This window comes from Malaclemys terrapin, chromosome 2 (assembly GCF_027887155.1).
Source record: "Malaclemys terrapin pileata isolate rMalTer1 chromosome 2, rMalTer1.hap1, whole genome shotgun sequence".
Taxonomy (NCBI): Eukaryota; Metazoa; Chordata; order Testudines; family Emydidae; genus Malaclemys; species Malaclemys terrapin.
Genome location: NC_071506.1, coordinates 29,113,027 through 29,133,347, shown reverse-complemented (window position 1 = coordinate 29,133,347; position 20,321 = coordinate 29,113,027). Strand labels below are relative to the sequence as shown.

The 20,321-nt window shown below is 41.8% G+C and overlaps 1 protein-coding gene across 4 annotated transcripts in view; it reads right to left on the bottom strand.

Moving 5' to 3' along the window:
* CSMD3 (CUB and Sushi multiple domains 3) overlaps positions 1–20,321 on the bottom strand; it is a 1,152,075-nt gene that overhangs the window by 462,082 nt on the left and 669,672 nt on the right. For all 4 annotated transcript variants that reach the window (XM_054020295.1, XM_054020294.1, XM_054020296.1 and 1 more), the window contains 2 exons: positions 10,520–10,658; positions 1,209–1,396 (listed from right to left, as the gene is read on the bottom strand). In XM_054020295.1, coding sequence (XP_053876270.1) covers positions 1,209–1,396; positions 10,520–10,658 — 327 coding nt within the window. The remainder of the gene's footprint in view (positions 1–1,208; positions 1,397–10,519; positions 10,659–20,321) is intronic.

Genomic DNA, 20,321 nt, shown 5'->3' with positions numbered 1-20,321 from the left:
TCATGTGAGAATGTGACCTATGTAATGCTGCCAAGGTCAATGAGATATGTACTAGTCTGCTATATAAAGTGCTGTTCACACAAAATAACTAAGTTGATGTCCATTGCAAAACCATTTTTGCCAAGTGATTTTAAAAAAAGATTATATGAATGCCATCCTTCCTACCACCTTGGAACATATCTCAACACCTTCCTTGTGTACCTGGCAAGTTTCCCTAGACAGATACACAGTACTGTTTCCAAGAGAGAACACCGTTGCTGAGTAATTTAAATGAGAAAGTTTTATTATGGCATTTTTCATTTCAATTACTGTACACTACAATCTGAAATATGTACGTCATGCTGAAAGTGACATCAGAATATGACTCAATGCCTAAGAAGAACATAATTTACCATTAACATTCACCATAGAGTTGAGTTATGTAGAAAGTAAAGGACAAGATCAAATATTAATATTTATGAATTCACTTTGTAGATACATTTTCAGTTTGAGAGATGTTTTCTATAGTGTGGTAATCATTAGAGCTGTATAAAGAAAAAATAACTAATAATGTATTTGAAGAGAGCTCTAACTAAAAGTTTCATATTTGTGGGTCTAAAGTTAGACACCTACATCTATATTTAGACATTAAATAAATGAATGGCCTAATTTTCAGAGGGTCTGAGAAACCCAAACTCCCATTAGCTTTAGTGAGGGTGCAGATACTCAACCCTTCTGAAAATCAAGTATCTAATTCAGGTGCCAAAGCATAGATATACATGCCCAACCATATTTCAATATTGTGACCTATACTTCCATAATGTTATCATAGTCACTGATTTTATAAAGTTTTGCACACACAAAAATTCATTGTACTAGATGTAAAAAAGAAAAGATAACAAGGCATAAAATTATCATCCATTGACTCCAATCTCAGTCTTCTGTTTATTAAACTAGTAAGTAGTGTGAGTACAAAAGCAGCAACAGCAAACCCTAAGGTAATGTCTTGCATATTGCTCAGCAGTTAAACTGTTTTGACTGATTAAGGAAAGGTTTATTGGGCTCTGGAAAGAATCCCACCAAATCCTCTTCAACTGAATGGATGGTAGGAGTGGCTCAGGATAGTACTGACGGGGACAAAATTTGTGTGTATTTGTGTATGCACGCGGGTTCATGTGTGTTTAAATGGGGGGGGGGGAAACAAAAGCATATGGTTCAACATTACTTACTTTCATAGTGAATCTTGAATCCATTATTAGAACGACTGTTGTCTGTTGTAAAGAGAAGGTAAATGAAATTGCTGCTACTGAACAGAAACTGTGGGACCTGTGTACCATTGTAAGAACCCAGAAGTGGAGACAGGAGATTTGGTCCATCGTGAACTTCCAAAACATCGTAATTGAGTTCAGTCTGAAATCTAGGGTTGAGAAAACATACACACACACACACACAAATATATATATACACATACAGACATATACATAAAATAGTTGTATTAGAATTACGTTGATGTAAACATAATCAACGTTTCAGATTTTAAATCTTATTCAGATTAAAAGTAACATGTATGTAAATGTTGAGGATTAACAAACCTAATGTAAATTAATAGTATTATTTCAACAGTAGTATTCAAGGTGCCAGGAACATACTTTACCAAGGATTCATGCCTCTCAAGGAGGATGTGATGTGCTAAAATTGTGCCATCAACTCCAGCTAGTCAATAATCCCTCAGAAATAGTCTGTGCCTCATTTTTTATTGTCATTATAAGGTGAAAATTCAAACAACATTATATGATGTGTACAAGAGATTCTTTTTATGAGTGAAGCAGCAAGAATTGATTCATATAGAGTATCTCTATGGATTTAATTCCCTGAACATTATCCAAACAGATCATTTGAATCACTTCTCAACATAACATCCAATGTACAATATTATTAACAATACAACTCGGTTTTGTTTTCTAATAAGAAGAGAGGCTTACACACAATTTAAGTGTCTTCAAAATATTGTGCAGAAAGGCCTAAAGTTTCAAAACTGGGTACCTAAAATTGGAGTCCTACAACGAGTAGATACCTAAATAAACAGCTGATTTGAAAAGGCGCTGAGTCACTGCAAAACCTCTTGACTTTCATGGGACTAGTGGATACCCTGCACTTCTGAAACAGAGCTGCATTTATTTAGGTGGCTTAAATATGGAATTAGGAACCCAACTTAAGTCATCCTTGTCTATAAAGTTTGGTTCAATTAACGACATGGGGGAAAAATCAACCCTATGGGTTTGTTGGAAAATATTATTTTATAATATTTACATTAATTCCCAATGTCAGAACAATTTGTATTCAATTTACTGAGAAAAGCAACAAAAGAGATATGGCAATGCTTTCTTCTGCTGTGTAATGTCTTATTCTATAAGGCACAAACAACATGACAGTGCTTTTTACTTTAACAGAATCCTAATATGAATTTTTATTGTTACAGCCTATAAGTAAGGTCTAGAGAGCTAGATGACAGTGCCTCAGTTAAGGCTTAATTGAGACAAGACAGAAGTGATGGTAAATAAGGGAACATGTATATATCATTGCAAGGGGTGGTTTCTACTCTTGTTCTTGAGGGATATATGTTAACATTTGTCAAGGAAGAGCAGTGTGTCTGCATACCATATTACTCTTGAAGTCTCAGATGCCATCAGTGGCCCAAAGCATCTTTTTACATCTGCATTTGACTGGTTGATTGAGATCTGTCTCTCCAATGTGAATATTGCAATTTACAGACTCTCAAGTGTATTGCAATGCACTCTATATTGATTGACATTAAAAGGTCAGCAGCCATCAAAAATTACTACACTACTGTATCTGAGATTCCAGTTATTCCCTAAGCATGGAGAAATACTTGCCCAACCAGTTGTAATGGTAACTGTTAATAACTGTTGTGCTGTACAACATGTACAGATGCCAAAGTCCAAAGAGCCAGGGAGATGATTCATTGAAACAGGCTAAACACCCTACAATCTTCCCCGGCATACAATGGAAGAAGGAGGTTCTATGATGGGCTGCTTGGAAAACATAATCACAGAAAAAGATGAAGGAATGGAGCTGAGCTGCCTGGAGAACTTAGCGGGGGTTAAAAATCACGGTTGAAAATAATTATGGAGGAATTTTACACCAAGGAATATTTTCAACTATGAGTCATTCCAGTGTATGTTTGTAAGGCAGTGGAGAGTGGGAATGAACGATATTTCATGGAAATAGAATAAATTAGCATTGCCACAGAATTTAGAGGTTACTGCTGCAGAGTTTAGGAGTCACTGGCATGGCACTTGGTCCCATTGTGTTGTGGAGTACCTGGGGTCCCATGCATAGGTCTGCCCTAAAGGGCTAGTGAGCTAGTGCAGATATGGTTCCTATAATATAAAACACCTGCTCTCTAGAGGCCACACTAGCTTCTTACTTGATTTTGGGTTTTGATTCTGATCTGTAAAGCCCTAATACCAGAAATCACACCTCAAGCAGGCATCTCCAGTTCCCTTCTCCCTAGCCACACATACAGCAAGGCAAAGGAAAAAAATCTCTGTAGTACCCCCTCCCTGGGTTTATTTTCTTCTCCACAGAGAAACTATCAGGTAAGCATGAGAGCAAAATTGAAGGTCCAGAAGAAGAAAGAATGTAACTAAAATAAGAGGGTGATTACTGCTATAGGAAACCTGATAACAGGTGTATCTAGGTGAAGGTGAATGTGTGAAAAAGGAAGGAGAAGGTAGGGTGAGGAGAAATAAGCATTCACCAGATGAAAGAGGGAGGGATGCCTGTGTGACAAGGATGGGAAATATGTGAAAGAGGGAAAGAGGGGTTTTTGTTTGAAAGTTTCAGGCAGGTGAAGGGATAACTTTGCATTTGCGCTTGGAGGGCACAGTTACATATTGATGGTAATTTTTCTTCACCACCCACATCCTGACTTCTTGGCACACCCCCATATTCCCTTGCTTGTTACCTTCATATCTGAGAAAGAGTTTGGGAACTGACAGGAAAGTCAGCCAAGCCAGCCAAAACCCTCTTTGTGCTCCTGGTAGAGTCCTCTCTAATGGCTCCTTCCTAATCCTTCAAAAAAGACATTTCCCAAAACATTAAACCTCCCAGAAATTAAGCAGTGTCCTAATAGTTAATCTGAAAAACCTGTGTTGGTACTGGGCCTAGTTTTATTGAAGACTCATAACATCCCATAAGCCATTCTGTGGGAGTCCAACACATTTAAACAAAGAAAACAAACCTCATTTCTAATCTCATTTTTTTCAGAGGTAGCAAGCATTTCAGCTACCCAAACAAAAATAAATCGAATCAATCAAACGTTAAACTATATGTACATTCACAACATGTAGCCTTATTTTTAAGAGACAGCCTATCAAATCAATGCAATCTCAGGATTTGAGCAGTATGTCCAGGCAAACACTGAATAATCTCATTAATCAAATATGTTTGGTATGCTGATCAGCAGTGAGATGATTAGCAGCACTGGCATTTAAATTGTCATAATTAGGCTTCAAGATTAATGCCACAAGATGAAGAGTGGCAATTCACATTTCTCACTGCTATTCTTTCCAGTCAGTCTGTCTAAGTGCAGACCCAAAAAACCCCAATATATCTCATTGTCACAGCTATCACTGTCACCAGAAGGAGTAGAATCTTTAGAGACCAGAAATTCATAAGAACACAACAAAATATGAAATAAATCTACTGGGACACCTAAAACCAGAAAATTAATGGATTTTCCATGTCTGCAAATGTCTCTTTATTCTAGTTTTTACCAAGATATTTATGCCATGATATTTGGAGACAGAAGCATTTTGGGGTACAGCTACAAGGCTATCAGACTTGCTGAGTCCTATAGACCTTCAAAGTCACAGGGGAAGGAGAAACCGTAGGAAGAGGAATTAATTCAGAATGACATGGAGTGAGAATGGAAACCATTGTGCAAGTGACAAGCTGATAGCTGAAAGGTTAAGGTGGCTTATTTTTGCAGGAAATATGTATTGCCAAGCAGTGCCTTCCCATGTAGAAGATGCAAACTAGAGGGCTCTAAAGATTTTAGACCCCCTAAATAAAACCATATATATATTTGCCCCTCTCATAAAGCCATAAGAACCCATAACTAATATCTTTAAATATTACACCAATTAATGTTTAGAGCAACGTGTCTCTCTCTGAACACAGAACTGAAATGCAAAGATTTGCATAAAATATATAAAGTTGTAGAAAATGTTGTAAAATGGTGGGAAATATCATGACTGTATATTTAACAAAATTAGGATCACAAGAAACTAAGCTGCAGACTTCTTGGTTTCCTCACTGAAGAGAGTGATACAACCAATACCACAGGTGAAGGGAAGGAAAATAGGTCAGATTGGGATAGGACATTTTTTTCCCCAAATCCCAAAAACTCTCTCAGGATGGGAAATCCATTTCCTCCCTAGTTCTAATGAGTAGTCCCTTAGTTACACAAATGATCCCATTGCTTTATTTTAAATAAACATGACCTTGTTGTATTATTTGCATGAACACGGAATAATCACGAGTAAAAATATAAAATTGGACCTACGTTAAAAAAGCTGGCAAAGGGAAGGGCATTGTAATGTTCTTTTCACCAGCATAAATAAAAAATGACTATTATATTTTTTTCTCCTAAAACCAACTTCTGAACCAAGTCCAAACCTGGGAAATTTCAGCAAAATATATTTGTTGTTTTTTTAAAAAAAGAATAAATAAATAACTTTATCTACAGCATCACAATGGCAAATCAATCATGGCAGACGACTCTAAAAAGTCCTCTCACTTAAATGAAATAAAATCAGCATAGAAGAATTGATAGAGTTTACTGTATTTGGTAAGTAATTGCATTCTAACTTTATTTACCTGTATTTTAATTAGTATTAAATTAGTATGATCACTAAAACTCCAGTACTTCAAGCACTTAGGCCTGGTCTACACTACGAGTTTAGTTCAAATTTAGCAGCGTTAAATTGAATTAACCCTGCACCTGTCCACACAATGAAGCCATTTACTTTGACATAAAGGGCTCTTAAAATCGATTTCTGTACTCCTCCCTCATGAGGGAAGTAGCGCCAAAATCAACATTGCCATTTCGAATTAGGGTTAGTGTTGCCACAATTCGACAGTATTGGCCTCCAGGAGCTATCCCACAGTGCACCATTGTGACCGCTCTGGACAGCAATCTGAACTCAGATGCACTGGCCAGGTAGACAAGAAAAGCCCCGCGAACTTTTGATTTTTCATTTCCTGTTTGCCCAGCGTGAAGCGCTGATCTGCACAGGTGACCATGCAGAGCTCATCAGCACAGCCAGAATCAAAAAAGAACCGTACGGGAAATACTGAATCTGATCTCTGTATGGGGAGATTAATCTGTTCTATCAGAACTCCGTTCCAAAAGACGAAATGCCAAAACATTTGAAAAAATCTCCAAGGCCATGATGGACAGAGGCCACAACAGGGAGTCAACACAGTGCTGTGTGAAACTTAAGGAGCTGAGACAAGCGTACCAGAAAGCCAAAGAATCAAATGGATGCTCACAGAGGGAGGGGCGACTGATGACTGTAGCTATCCCAAAGTTCCCGCACTCTCCGAAAACCATTTGAATTCTGGGTTGAGCTCCCAATGCCTGAAGAGTCAAAAACATTGTTGCGGGTGGTTCAGGGTATATGTCGTCAGCCCCACCCCTCCCACCCCCCGTGAAAGCAAAGGGAAAACATTGTTTCTTGCCTTTTTTCACTGTCACCGTATGTCTACTGGATGCTGCTGGCAGACGCGGTGCTGCAGTGCTACACAGCAGCATCCCCTTGCCTTGCCTTGCGGACGGCAGGCGGTGCAGTATGTCTGGTAACCATTATCATCGTCCCGTGGGTGCTCCTGGCTGGCCTTGGTGAGGTCGGTCGGGGGCGCCTGGACAAAAAAGGGAATGACTCCAGGTCATTCTCTTCTTTAAGTTTCATCTAATGGAGATTCAGTTCTGCCTGGAATATCATGCCAGCTGGAGGCTTCTCCCTCAGGCTGCTCTCCCAGTCGGCAGCACCACGTGGGCGCACCTACCCCAGCCTACCCCTTGCTCCCAGAGATCACAATCAGATACTTAGACCTCTACATTTTGCTGCAAATAAAAAAATAAAGCTGCCGTTTAGAACTGTCCCCCAACATACATATCCTGGGACATTTTGTATTTTACCAGTGTCAACCAAAGGCCCCCACACAAATGGAGATTCAGTCCTGCCTGTGCTTCTATCCTAGTGCTTATCACAGATTCCCATTTTCAGCTATAGGCTGAGCAACTGCAGAATGGTGGTTCACTCGACTTCGCTGTAAGCCAACCGCCCTCCCCTCCCCACTTTGATCTCTGCTTGCAGAGGCAATAAAGTCAGTGTTATTTCAAATTCATGCATTCTTTATTACTTCATCATACAAATGGGGGGATAACTGCCAAGGTAGCCTGGGAGGGGTGGGGGAGAAGGGAAGCAATGGGTGGTGTTGTTGTAGGGCCACCCCCTAGAATGGCATGCAGCTCATCATTTCTGTGGGATGTCTGGGGCTCTGACCCGGAGCGGCTGTTTGCCTCTCTGGTTCTTTAGTAGGCTTGCCTGATATTCTAAGCAGGACTGACTCTCCATTAGACAAAACTTAAAGAAGAGAATGACCTGGTGAGTCATTCCCATTTTTGTCCAGGCGCCCCCGACCGACCTCACCGAGGCCAGCCAGGAGCACCCACGGGACGACGATGACGGTTACCAGTCATACTGCACCGTCTGCCGTCCGCAAGGAAAGGGGATGCTGCTGTGTAGCGCTGCAGCACCGCGTTTGCCAGCAGCATCCAGTAGACATACGGTGACAGTGAAAAAAGGCTCTCCCTGGTTGCCATGCTATGGCGTCTGCCTGGGCAATCCAGGGAAAAAGGCGCGAAATAACTGTCTGCCGTTGCTTTCACGGAGGGAGGATTGACTGACTACATTTACCCATAACCACCCGCGACAAATTTTTGGCCCCATCAGGCATTGGGATCTCAACCCAGAATTCCAATGGGTGGGGTAGACTGCGGGAACTATGGGATAGCTATGGGATAGCTATCCACAGTGCAACGCTCCGGAAGTTGACGCTAGCCTCGGTACATGGACGCACACAACCGAATTAATGTGCTTAGTGTGGCCACATGCACTCGACTTTATACAATCGGTTGCCAAAAATCGAATTCTGTAAATTCGGAGTAATCCCATAGTGTAGACATACCCTTACTAATGTTCTTGACTTAAGCATGTGTGCAGTCTCAGTAAAGTTAGAGGACTGCTCACTTGTTTAAATTATGGAAGTGTGTAAGTTTTTGCAATAACTATGGACGCTTACACTCAATTTTTTTCTTCAAGTGACATCTCCAATACACTCTGGTTTAGAACACGACAAATAATGTTAGACTTTAAGGTTTTAAGCAGATTTCTCCACTGACTGCAATGGCAAGTTCTGCCAAAAAAAGAAAAAGAAAAAGAAAAAGAAAAAGAAAAAGAAAAAGAAAAAAGAGTGGTTCAGTGGCCCCAGATATAAAGTGTTCTTATGTACATTACTCCGATTAAACAAATTGCTTGCCATTATATGATACTAAGCAGAGGCTTAATTCACAAAGAAAGTAAGGCAAGCTCAGAGTCACAAGACATAATTTTTTAGATGCTTAGAAAATCTGCGGGATTTACAAAATTTAAATCTGGCATCTAGACACCCTATACAATGAATGGGGAGATATAGGCATCTTAGACTGGGATTTACAAAAGCCAGCATCCTAGGCAGCTCCTTGCTTAAACTAGTCTATAGACAATGCCAAGCTGACAATCGTGTGCTAAGCCTCACACCTCTCTCAGAGACAGGGAGCTCCCTACACTTGGGATTCTCAGCTGCAAATCCTCTCTTGGTGTTAAACACCTATTTTTAGTCCAGTGGTTAGTGTACCTGGGATGTGTGAGGCCCCACTCAGATGAGGGCCCTAGTCACCGGGCTATAGGACATTCTGATTGGGGGTAGGGGGAGGCTCCCTCAGTCTCTCCTGCTGAAACTGTTCCATTGTGGATAAATACTTTTTTAAAACTTATTGTGGGATTAGATGGCTAAAGTTGCAGTTAGGGACCTAAATCCTTTTGTGACTCCAGCCCCATGTATTTTAATTGGATGGCCAAGCTGTATCATGTAAATCATCATAAAACTATTTACAGGATATTGTGCCTTATAAATTCAAACATTCCCACAAATTGTTCTTTATTATCAGCTTACCAATTAGGTTATTTAAGATTAATATTTACAGAAAGAGTATAGCACCCACTTGCAGAGTCCACACCAATTTGACAAAATGTAGTAGAGTTAATGGTATTTTTTGTGAATTAAAGCTTATTTTTGCTTTATTTTAATGCAATTTTTTACAAAAGGCAGCAACAATTTACCAGCAGCTTCTTTTCCTCTTATGGGAAGAGGATGGAAGCAATGGATGTAAAGTACTAGCTCTGCTTTTCCCACCTGTCAACATATGGAATTCCATGTTCCTCAGAGGGCTATATCTCTGGGATCTGGGAGAACCAGTAATGCAGAAGGAACTGACCTCTGTGTGGGAGCATGGAAATCCATGCTCACAGAGGTATCTTCTGTGCATGGATACATGATTATCTGACCTAGTAGTTTTATTTATGATTATCACAGTGGGGGAAATCCTGTCCCCGCTGAGTTCAGAGGAATCAGGATTTCACCCTGGATCTTGATTGGAAAGTTTAGAAACTGAAAACCTAAAGGTTGGGCTCATATTCAGACATGAAATAGGTTCTTTGGTTTGAAAAGTGTTGTATTTCAGCATGATATTCTTCTCTTGAGGGAAGTAACTATGTAAAATTTTAAATAATTTTGCTAATAAATAATTTATAAGTTCTACGCTCAGGCTTCCTTAAGGTTTTCCTTATTAAACAGATCTTTGGTATGGCAGAGTCCAACTTCTTCATACCAATACTGTCAAGCCACAACAAGATTATTTTAGATTAAATTTAACAGGACCCATGAACGCAGACTTTGCTTGATGTGTATCCCATTACAGGATCAGTATTTTAGAAACAATTAAACCATAACTGGAGGCATTTTACTATATAAATAAAACAAAATTAATAAAACATCCCTATAAAATAAAAGGTCCATGCATAGCTCAACAGTAGTAACATGTTACAGCAAAAAAATTACATTTTTAGGTGCATGAAAAGTTTAAATTGGGGCAGACAGGCTAAAATTAACAATAAAAAGAGGGATTTCCAAAAGGTGTGCAGTGACTGAGGAGCACAATTCCCATTAAAAGCCAACTGAATTTATGCTCTAAAGGCACTTTGTTGATTTTGGAAATCCCACCCAATAAGGCAAAATCCCCAACTACTCCAATCAAACTGTAAATGAACTTTATGACACAGTAAATAACTCCTGGTTATGGGTAAAATTGGAAAAAAATATATCAAATAAGAAAAACATTTGTCAAGACCTTTCAAACGTAATTTTGATAGAGTGTCCTGGTTCAGCTTCAATCACCCACTCACAATTCAAGGAGTCTTTATAGTATCCAGGCCAGCCTGGAGAGAGGATTACTCCACTGGGAGATGAAAAATGCCCACCACATGGAGCTAAAAACAAAATGATAGAGAGAATAGAATAATGGAGATTTTACAGGTTGTAGATTAACATCTCACCATTATTAAAAGACAATGCACACTGCTTTCTAAAGTTATTATTATTATAGCAAGATGTTTAAGGTTCCCCACCCCCCGCAATATCCTAGGCCCCAAGACTACAGTGAACTTTGTAAGGCATGTGGGGCCACCCACACAGAGCTCAAAGCCTAAAAAAAAACAAAATCAGATATGTGCTGTAAACATTGCCAATGATTATTACATTTTAGTATAATAAATACAATCTATCATCCTATAGACAAGAACAGAAAATCAGAAAGCACTACTTTTAAATATATCTTATTAGCTAGACCTTATTAATATAACAATAGATTTTGAAAAGGATATAGAGAAGCTTGGATTGAGTCCTTAAAATATCTGATCTGGATATGGTAGGACCTGCTGAATATCAATTCCAGCTGACACTTGACCTGCTGTGAAACTTGAGCAAGTCGCTTGATTTTTCTGTAGAGCTAATTCCCCATGTGTAAAAGGGGGATACTTACCAACCTCATGGGGATGTTATAAAGAGTAGCTAAGGATTTGTAAAGCATTTTGTACATGTAAATATAAGTATTATTATTCTCAGATACAACTGAGTGCATGTGGTTTAAGAAAAAAAAGCTACATTAGAATCAACATAATTCAAATTGAGAGTTTATAATTAAGGCTTTACAGTGGCTTGATGACATTTCAATCATGGCAATAATCTAGCTATTAATTATAAAGTTTAAATTACAGTTCACCATACTTACCGAACAAATGTCCATGAGTAGCACATATAAAAACAGTAATATTAATTAACAGTCGGGGTCAATCTTCAAAAAGGAACTTCCAAGGCTGACAGAACATTGAATTATATCATCATCTTTGATTCCAGTAGTGAAAGCTACTTCCTAACCCCATTTTAAGTCTATGAAATGCTACAGCAGTGGAAATCACAGTGCTAATTCTGTTAGGCATGTTATGGCTGCTCTCTTCCTATGACAGGAGCTAGATACCGCCAACATCTTAGCACAGCAATGAGCTTTATTAGCTAGTCAGAGAAAAAAAATATAAAGAGGCTATGCTCAAAATCTCCAGTGCTTTTCTGGCCCAGAGTTCCATTCTCGCAATCAACCAGAGAAAAGGAGGAGAAAAGAAGCTAGACAGCTATGAATGGCCAGTGCTCCTTGGAAAAATAAACATTACACAGAATGTTCATATACTTCTTATAGTGAAGCCTTATGGTTCTGAAATGACTGTAATTGTGGTGTTTACCCATAACTAGATCAGGAAGAAAAAAAATATCATACAAGAAAGGCAGCTTTTAAGATTTTTTCCCCAACCATCACTGGAAGCAGATGTGCCAGAAATGTCCCTACAACAGTGGTCCCCAAACTATGGGGCGCACCTCCCTAGGGGGCATAGAGGAACATTTGGGGGGAGCATGCAGTGGGACCTACGCCAGTCCTCATGGGGACGGGGATGGAATGGCGCCCAGCCCCTCTCTGGCCCCAGCCCAGCTATGGCCCCAACCGCAGCTCTGCTCCGCCCCCTGCTCCGGCCCAAGCAACAGCTTCGATCCGCTCCCTGCTCCACACCCAGCTCAGCTCTACCCTCATTCCCTCTCTGCCCCCAGGCCAGCTCTGCCTCTAGCCCCAGCTCCTCCCCCATCTCTAGTTCATCCCCCAGCTGTGCCTTCAGCCCAAGCTCCTCTGCTGAGCCAACTGTGCAGTAATGGAGGATAGGCATGGACAGATTCCATTACTGGGAAGGGCGGGCATGACAGAAGTTTGGGAACCACTGTCCTAGAAAGTCTGTTCAGTTTCAGAGAATTCAAAGATTCATCTAGTTTATGCATCTCATACAAATCCAAAACCTTTGGTTACTTAATTGTCCAACCCTGATCTGTATATCTTCTGAGAGGCACAATCAAGTTTCTCTCCCTGACACCAAAATTAAAAAAGAATGGCCGAAGGAATCAGTGGGAGAAAAAAAAACCCAGAGCAAGAAACAAATGCAGGAAGATCTCTCCACCTCACCAGTCCACTAGTATCCTAAAGGCCTTAAATGAGATCATCTTCCCCTATATACTTCTGGGGGGGAAAAAACCACTGCTGCAGAGCTATTGCGTGCTTTTTTATTATTATTTGTTTTGTGGGAAGCTAATATTCTCTCTATATAGAAATTAATTCAGTGAAATTTCTAAAATCCTAGACAAGTTGTAATTCTATTACTAGCAATATTAACATTTTAGAAATAGATAAAAATAACTATGTCATTCCAGCACTTCAGAATGGGTACTGTAATGCTAGGACAGTTTATGAATTATATGCATATACAATGTGGTGAACCAAGCATGTATTATGCACCTGTTTTACCTTTTAGAAAAAATATTAATGAAGCAAAATATGCCTTGCTCTGCAGAAAACATGGTCAAAGAGGCAACTGATCTCTAAGTATTTCTCTCCTTAAAGTAACAGGCTGAGATTTTTATTTTTCTTTATTATAATGCTGCATTTTCAAGGAAGTTATTTTAGTTCCTTACTCCAGGGATGAAATTTCTCTTACAGAGACTGAAAAGCTTGGTAGCCTTGAGTGAACCCAGCCACTGATTAGGTAGCACTTACTGCAGGGTTGGGCCTTTTTTTTTTTCATTATTTTAAATTAAAATGGATTAACCAGAGGCCAAAGTACTGTACAAGTGGCTGGGTGCATGACAGTGTAGGCAGCTGTACCTGGTTCTTTGTTGTGTGTTGTTTTGCTGAGCAGTGATTTTATGACCTTTGAAGGTTAAATCTAAGCCCTCCTTGCTCAGAACATGAGACCTTGAAAGGTAAAGGCCACTGCAGAGAAAATGGGGGTGAGGTGGGGGATAATAATGTAGGAGCAGATTGTCACTGGCCCTAACAGAGCTACACAGACATGTAACGTCACCCAGTCCATGTGCAACCACATTAGAGTTACTTGTATTGCAGTTGTGAGTCCCCTCTGGAGTGTAGCCTTTGTCTACTGCTGTTCCACCCACCCCATGTGATGCCTACCATGCCAGGGATTGACCGTATGAGGATTAGATTCACAAGAGGAATTATGTGTTGAAGCACCTAAATTTTTAGGCACTCTGCTGCCTACTGGAATTCAGAATCCTGAGTTAGATATCCAGTCTCCCAATACAATGTATTGGGGGAATTAGGCATCTAAAAAAAAAAAAAAAGATTCACATTGAGCAGAGAGTCACGTAAACTAGCCTGCAGGAATATCAAGGAGAGAGATGTAGTCTAAGTGGAACTCCTCAAGGGAAGTTTGGTACCTAACTCCAGGTCTATGGTAGATGCCTATCTCTGCTCAGGATTAGCAGCCAAGAACCCACTCATGGAGTTAGACGACTAAGCCAGGCCAGCCCTTTCTCATAAAACAAAACAAAACAAAGGAGGAGGTAACAATGGTGATGCCACCCTTGTATCCAGTCTCCCAGTGACTAGAGCACTCACCCAGAACTTTGGAGATCTTGTTGAAATCCCTCCTCTTCCTGATTCAGAGCAGGGACTTGAACCTGGGTTGGCAATACCCCAGCTAATGGCTCTAATCATCTGCCTAATTAGGTATAAGGGAGGCACAATCAGTACCACCTTGCTGTCACGTGTGTTTTGTGAGTGGCTCAGTTCGGTAGGTGTGCTATTAGATGATCTGCATCCTTTGGCCAGCATTCCTCAGCACGCAGGATTTACACCAGCACAGGGGCCATATGCAGTCTCTTTCCTGTCTGTTCCAGCAGACAATGGGTTACTCACCAGCTTCCAGCAGCCACAACAATAGTCTTCAAGATGCAGAAGGAGGCTAGTAAGGGACAGAGAATCTGCACTGGTGTGTGTGGGGTGTCTGCCCCACTGCAGGGGTTGTACCTCTGCACTCCACTACTTGTAGGCTCTGCCTAGTGTTTGAGGAGGAGTCCCCGTAGGAACAAATTCCATGCTGATGCCACCACCCTCTCTGCTTGGGGGGGGGAGGGTGATGGGGAGGCTGAGGGTTGCATGGACGGGGGCCACTGGAGTTGCCAGGACCCAAAGCAATGTAGCCCTGGTCAGGCCTGCAACCATGGCCTCCTCTCCCCCATCCCTGCACTTGTTGGCAGGGGGAAGCCCAGGGGCCACAGAATAGCCCTGCTGGAGCTGGGTTTGTTGCCATGCCCCCCTCTACTCTCCCTGCTCAAAGGGGAGGGGGTAGAGGTCAGGTGGTGCTGCTATGGCTGCTGGGGAGGGTCCTGGCTCTGTCTTCCTGGGCTGCCCTGCCCTGCCAGAAACAGCTCTAGGAAAACGGCTCTTCCCCATCCTTTGCCCCACAAACTCTTGAACTGGTTGGCAGCCTTTTGCATTTATGCAAGTATATTTTGTAAGAGAAGCCCTGAGAGGTGTATTTCTTTCCTCAAGTATGAGGATTTCATAGTGAGGTCTTATGCTACATATGGTGGGGTAGAAGGGTTAAGGTATAACAGAGGATTTAAATAGATGGTGGCAGAGGCACCTGGAATAAAATAGACCAGGAACTTTGGCTGGACGTATGACTCCTTATCATGCCGTCCAGCTGGCATTCACAGACAGTGGGTTGCTAGTGACAAAACCTCGTTTTCAAAATATGCATACGAAAGTCAATGTGTACTTTGAATTGATGATAGGAAATGTTTTTTTTTTTTTTTTTTGTACCAAAGGCAGGTATAAGTACTGCTGTAGGATGTGGGGGGGAGGGTTGGGGGGAGGGGGTCAGCATTGCGTACTCTCCTATTATGGGGGTGAAGGGCAGTTCCAACAGGGCTGTGGGAAAGGGAATCTGCAAGGTCCCAGTTCTTCAAGAGATGCTACACAGGGAGGCAGTAACCACAGAAAAGGCTCTTTCACCAATTAAGATACAGGGTTATGGAATTTATTACTGGACTACTCCATGGGGAAAAAAGCCATACTTTATTTATTAAATGGATTTTTGGACTCTTTTCAAATCCCACATGAGGGTGTGAGGTTCAGCTCTTGGACTGAGAACCTGAAGTTCTCTAAAGGCTTCAAGCATAGAAAAAGGGCAAAGGTTACCTGGGAGATGGCAGTAGGGAGAGTAGCAAATCCCTTCCTATACATTCCAGTGCCAGAACTGCATGTGTCCCCCGGGTGTGGTACCAAAGAAGGCGAAGGGAGAATATGAGCTTATCCATCACCAGTCCGACCCCCAGGGCTCATCAGTAAAATGATTATATTGACCCCAGCTGTGTTCGGTGAGATACTCATCACTTGATGCTGCAGTAGCAATGGTTAGGGAGTGTAGCCCAGGAGCAATGTTGGCAAAATTTGACATCAATTGCATTCCACTTGCTTCCAGTGAATCCCAGGGACATTAACTTGCTTGGATTTCAGTTTAAAGGCCACTATTGTTTGATAAACCATGCTCAGTGTCATGTACCACTTTGGAAAGATACAGCTCCATGTTGGACTAGGTGGTAGAGAACTGTGTGATATCGGTCAGTCTGATGACAATCTTGATGTTTTCTTATGTGCAGGAAGATTAGTAACAAGCAACTGTGAGTACATACTTCAAGAATTTCAGAACCTAGCCAAGTGCCCTGGGCTTCCCTTCACCACAGAAAAAACAGACAGCTCTACCCAAAGTTTAACATACCTAGACATTGAACTGGACATAGTTCAGGGTTTCTAGGTTGCCTACAGAGAAGTTGGAATTGGCCAAGCCACTGATAGGAGATCTTAAAATGGCAAAGAAAATAACTTTAAAGGAACTACAGGTGGTCATGGGGCACCTAAAGTTGGCATGCCAGGTGGTGGCTCCTGGCAGGCATTTTGTGCTCATCTGGCATCTGTCTCCTCTAGAACGAAACCCCCACTATTTTATCAGATTAACCGCGGAAATGAAGGAAGACTTAGAAGTGTTGGAAAGATTCCTGGAAGGGTTAAATGGAGTTTCAATATGTGTTCAGACTCGTTTCTCAATATTGAGTTGCAGAAACAATCCAATGCCTCAGGAGCTATAGGTTTTGGTATCGACTTTCAAGGTGAGTGGTGTGCACAGAGGTAGCCAGAAGCTGGGTGGCTCAGGATACTACAGGGGACATCACCTTCCTCTAGGTTCCCCCCCCATACTGGTGGCAGTCACTAGTTGGGGAGAAAACATTCAGAACAAAAAAGGCTGTTTCTGGTGTGACAACCCAATCTGTTCTCCATATTGTAAACAGACAGTTGGATAAGACTGCTCAAGTGAGGGCCAGTGAGAGCCTTCCTTGTACACTGCCTGTAGTTTCAGAGTAGCAGCCGTGTTAGTCTGTATCCGCAAAAAGAAGAACAGGAGTACTTGTGGCACCTTAGAGACTAACAAATTTATTAGAGCATAAGCTTTCGTGGACTACAGCCCACTTCTTCGGATGCATATAGAATGGAACATATATTGAGGAGATATATATACACACATACAGAGAGCATAAACAGGTGGGAGTTGTCTTACCAACTCTGAGAGGCCAATTAATTAAGAGAAAAAAAAACTTTTGAAGTGATAATCAAGCTAGCCGAGTACAGACAGTTTGATAAGAAGTGTGAGAGTACTTACAAGGGGAGATAGAGTCAATGTTTGTAATGGCTCAGCCATTCCCAGTCCTTATTCAAACCGGAGTTGATTGTGTCTAGTTTGCATATCAATTCTAGCTCTGCAGTCTCTCTTTGGAGTCTGTTTTTGAAGTTTTTCTGTTGTAACATAGCCACCCGCAGGTCTGTCACTGAATGACCAGACAGGTTAAAGTGTTCTCCCACTGGTTTTTGAGTATTTTGATTCCTGATGTCAGATTTGTGTCCATTAATTCTTTTGCGTAGAGACTGTCCGGTTTGGCCAATGTACATGGCAGAGGGGCATTGCTGGCACATGATGGCATATATCACATTGGTAGATGTGCAGGTGAACGAGCCCCTGATGGTATGGCTGATGTGATTAGGTCCTATGATGTCGTCACTTGAATGGATATGTGGACAGAGTTGGCATCGGGGTTTGTTACAAGGATAGGTTCCTGGGTTAGTGGTTTTGTTCAGTGATGTGTGGTTGCTGGTGAGTATTTGCTTTCGGTTGGGGGGTTGTCTGTAAGCGAGGACAGGTGACTCCTACAGCCAAGCTCTAAGATATAACCGCATTTGCTCCAATCCCTCGGATAGAGACAAGCACCTACAAGATCTCTATCAAGCATTCTTAAAACTACAATACCCACCTGCTGAAGTGAAAAAACAGATTGACAGAGCCAGATGAGTACCCAGAAGTCACCTCCTACAAGACAGGCCCAACAAAGAAAATAACAGAACACCACTAGCTGTCACCTTCAGCCCCCAACTAAAACCTCTCCAGCGCATCATCAGAGATCTACAACCTATCCTGAAAGATGATCCTTTACTCTCACAGATCTTGGGAGACAGACCTGTCCTCGCTTACAGACAACCCCCCAACCTAAAGCAAATACTCACCAGCAACCACACATCACTGAACAAAACCACTAACCCAGGAACCTATCCTTGTAACAAACCCCGATGCCAACTCTGTCCACATATCTATTCAAGTGACATCATCATAGGACCTAATCACATCAGCCATACCATCAGGGGCTCGTTCACCTGCACATCTACCAATGTGATATATGCCATCATGTGCCAGCAATGCCCCTCTGCCATGTACATTGGCCAAACCGGACAGTCTCTACGCAAAAGAATTAATGGACACAAATCTGACATCAGGAATCAAAATACTCAAAAACCAGTGGGAGAACACTTTAACCTGTCTGGTCATTCAATGACAGACCTGCGGGTGGCTATATTACAACAGAAAAACTTCAAAAACAGACTCCAAAGAGAGACTGCAGAGCTAGAATTGATATGCAAACTAGACACAATCAACTCCGGTTTGAATAAGGACTGGGAATGGCTGAGCCATTACAAACATTGACTCTATCTCCCCTTGTAAGTACTCTCACACTTCTTATCAAACTGTCTGTACTTGGCTAGCTTGATTATCACTTCAAAAGTTTTTTTTTCTCTTAATTAATTGGCCTCTCAGAGTTGGTAAGACAACTCCCACCTGTTTATGCTCTCTGTATGTGTGTATATATATCTCCTCAATATATGTTCCATTCTATATGCATCCGAAGAAGTGGGCTGTAGTCCACGAAAGCTTATGCTCTAATAAATTTGTTAGTCTCTAAGGTGCCACAAGTACTCCTGTTCTTCTTTTTGCCTGTAGTTTAACATCCTTGTTCATGAAGTGCATGTCCCGGAAGTGGATAATGATGTTGTCGATGCTCTTTCAATTTCAGGATGGCAGATTCTGAGAACTCATCCAGTTGGCCAGCAGAGATCCATGGCCAATGTCCCAAAAACTCTTGGACCTTGGTTCATGACAGCTGTGGGACTAGTCAAGTACTTGGTTCCCCTGCAGACTCTAAATTCCTACAAGGCCATCCAGTCACAGTTTGTAGGATTTAGGGCACAGGCAGGACTTCACTGTGGGTGACCTATACATACACACCAGGTGGCGCAATATGTGGTGCCACTGACTCTCTGTGGGTGGGACCCTCCACTATCTCTGACCAACTAGTGGGCCAGTCCTCCTGGAGTAGGTTCGACGTATCCCAGACCTGTGCAGGCATTTCATAGTACATAAACTCTTAGAAGGGTGTTCCAGGAGGAGTTGGTGCCAGAGGGATGTCAGGTTACCCATAACACTGGAAGCCCTGATAGAGCTGTCAAACACTCTGCTGAGGCTGTAGCTATGGGAGGGAGGCCATGTTATTTAAGGCGCCATTTGTTGTTGCCTTCCTTAGGGCTTTGAGAGTGAGTGAATTGGTGCCTATGGCAGCTGTGGACAGTTCCCAACATGCATTAAACATAAGAGATGTGCAATTATCTACAGGAGTAGTATCTCTGCAATTAAGGTACTCAAAGAAACCAGAAGGGAAGAGGGGCTTATGGGGTAGTGAAGGAATGTGAAGACAAGCGCTTGTGCCCTTTAAAAGCAATAAGAGCCTCACTAAAAATCCAGAGCCTGAAGCCAGGCCTGCTGCTCACACACAGTGATGGTAGCTTCCTGGCAAGGTACTAATTCAGCATGGTACCAAGAAAAACCTTGACCCATATAAATTCAGTACTCATTCCTTCAGTATCAGCACAGCAATATCAGCAGCTGCACAGGGGTTTTTGCCTGCAGCAGGTGCACGCTACAGGGCCCTGAAAATCAAGGTGTTTTAGGATTTGCATCTGTACCAATGAAAAGATACCAGAGAATGGCAAAATGTAACTAACCCAATGAGCTTGTTTGTTTCAGAAGCTATCAGAGCATACGCAATGTTTGGATTTGTGCCCACAAGAGAACATCCAGAATGGCAGACAGATCTCAGCTTAGCTTTGAGCTGAAGCTGTTTGCATCCAGGAGAAGCATGCAGTGGGATCAGCTCATGTCACTTCTGCACTCACTGACAGGCAAGGGCTGGGAGGAGACCCAGCCCATGTGGACAAGGCTACAAAGAAAGTAAATAAGGGGGTCACCAAAATATTCCTGGATAAGGGTTCAGTGATTACACATAGAGACATCCATTACAATCAGCTGAAGGTTGTCAGGGAT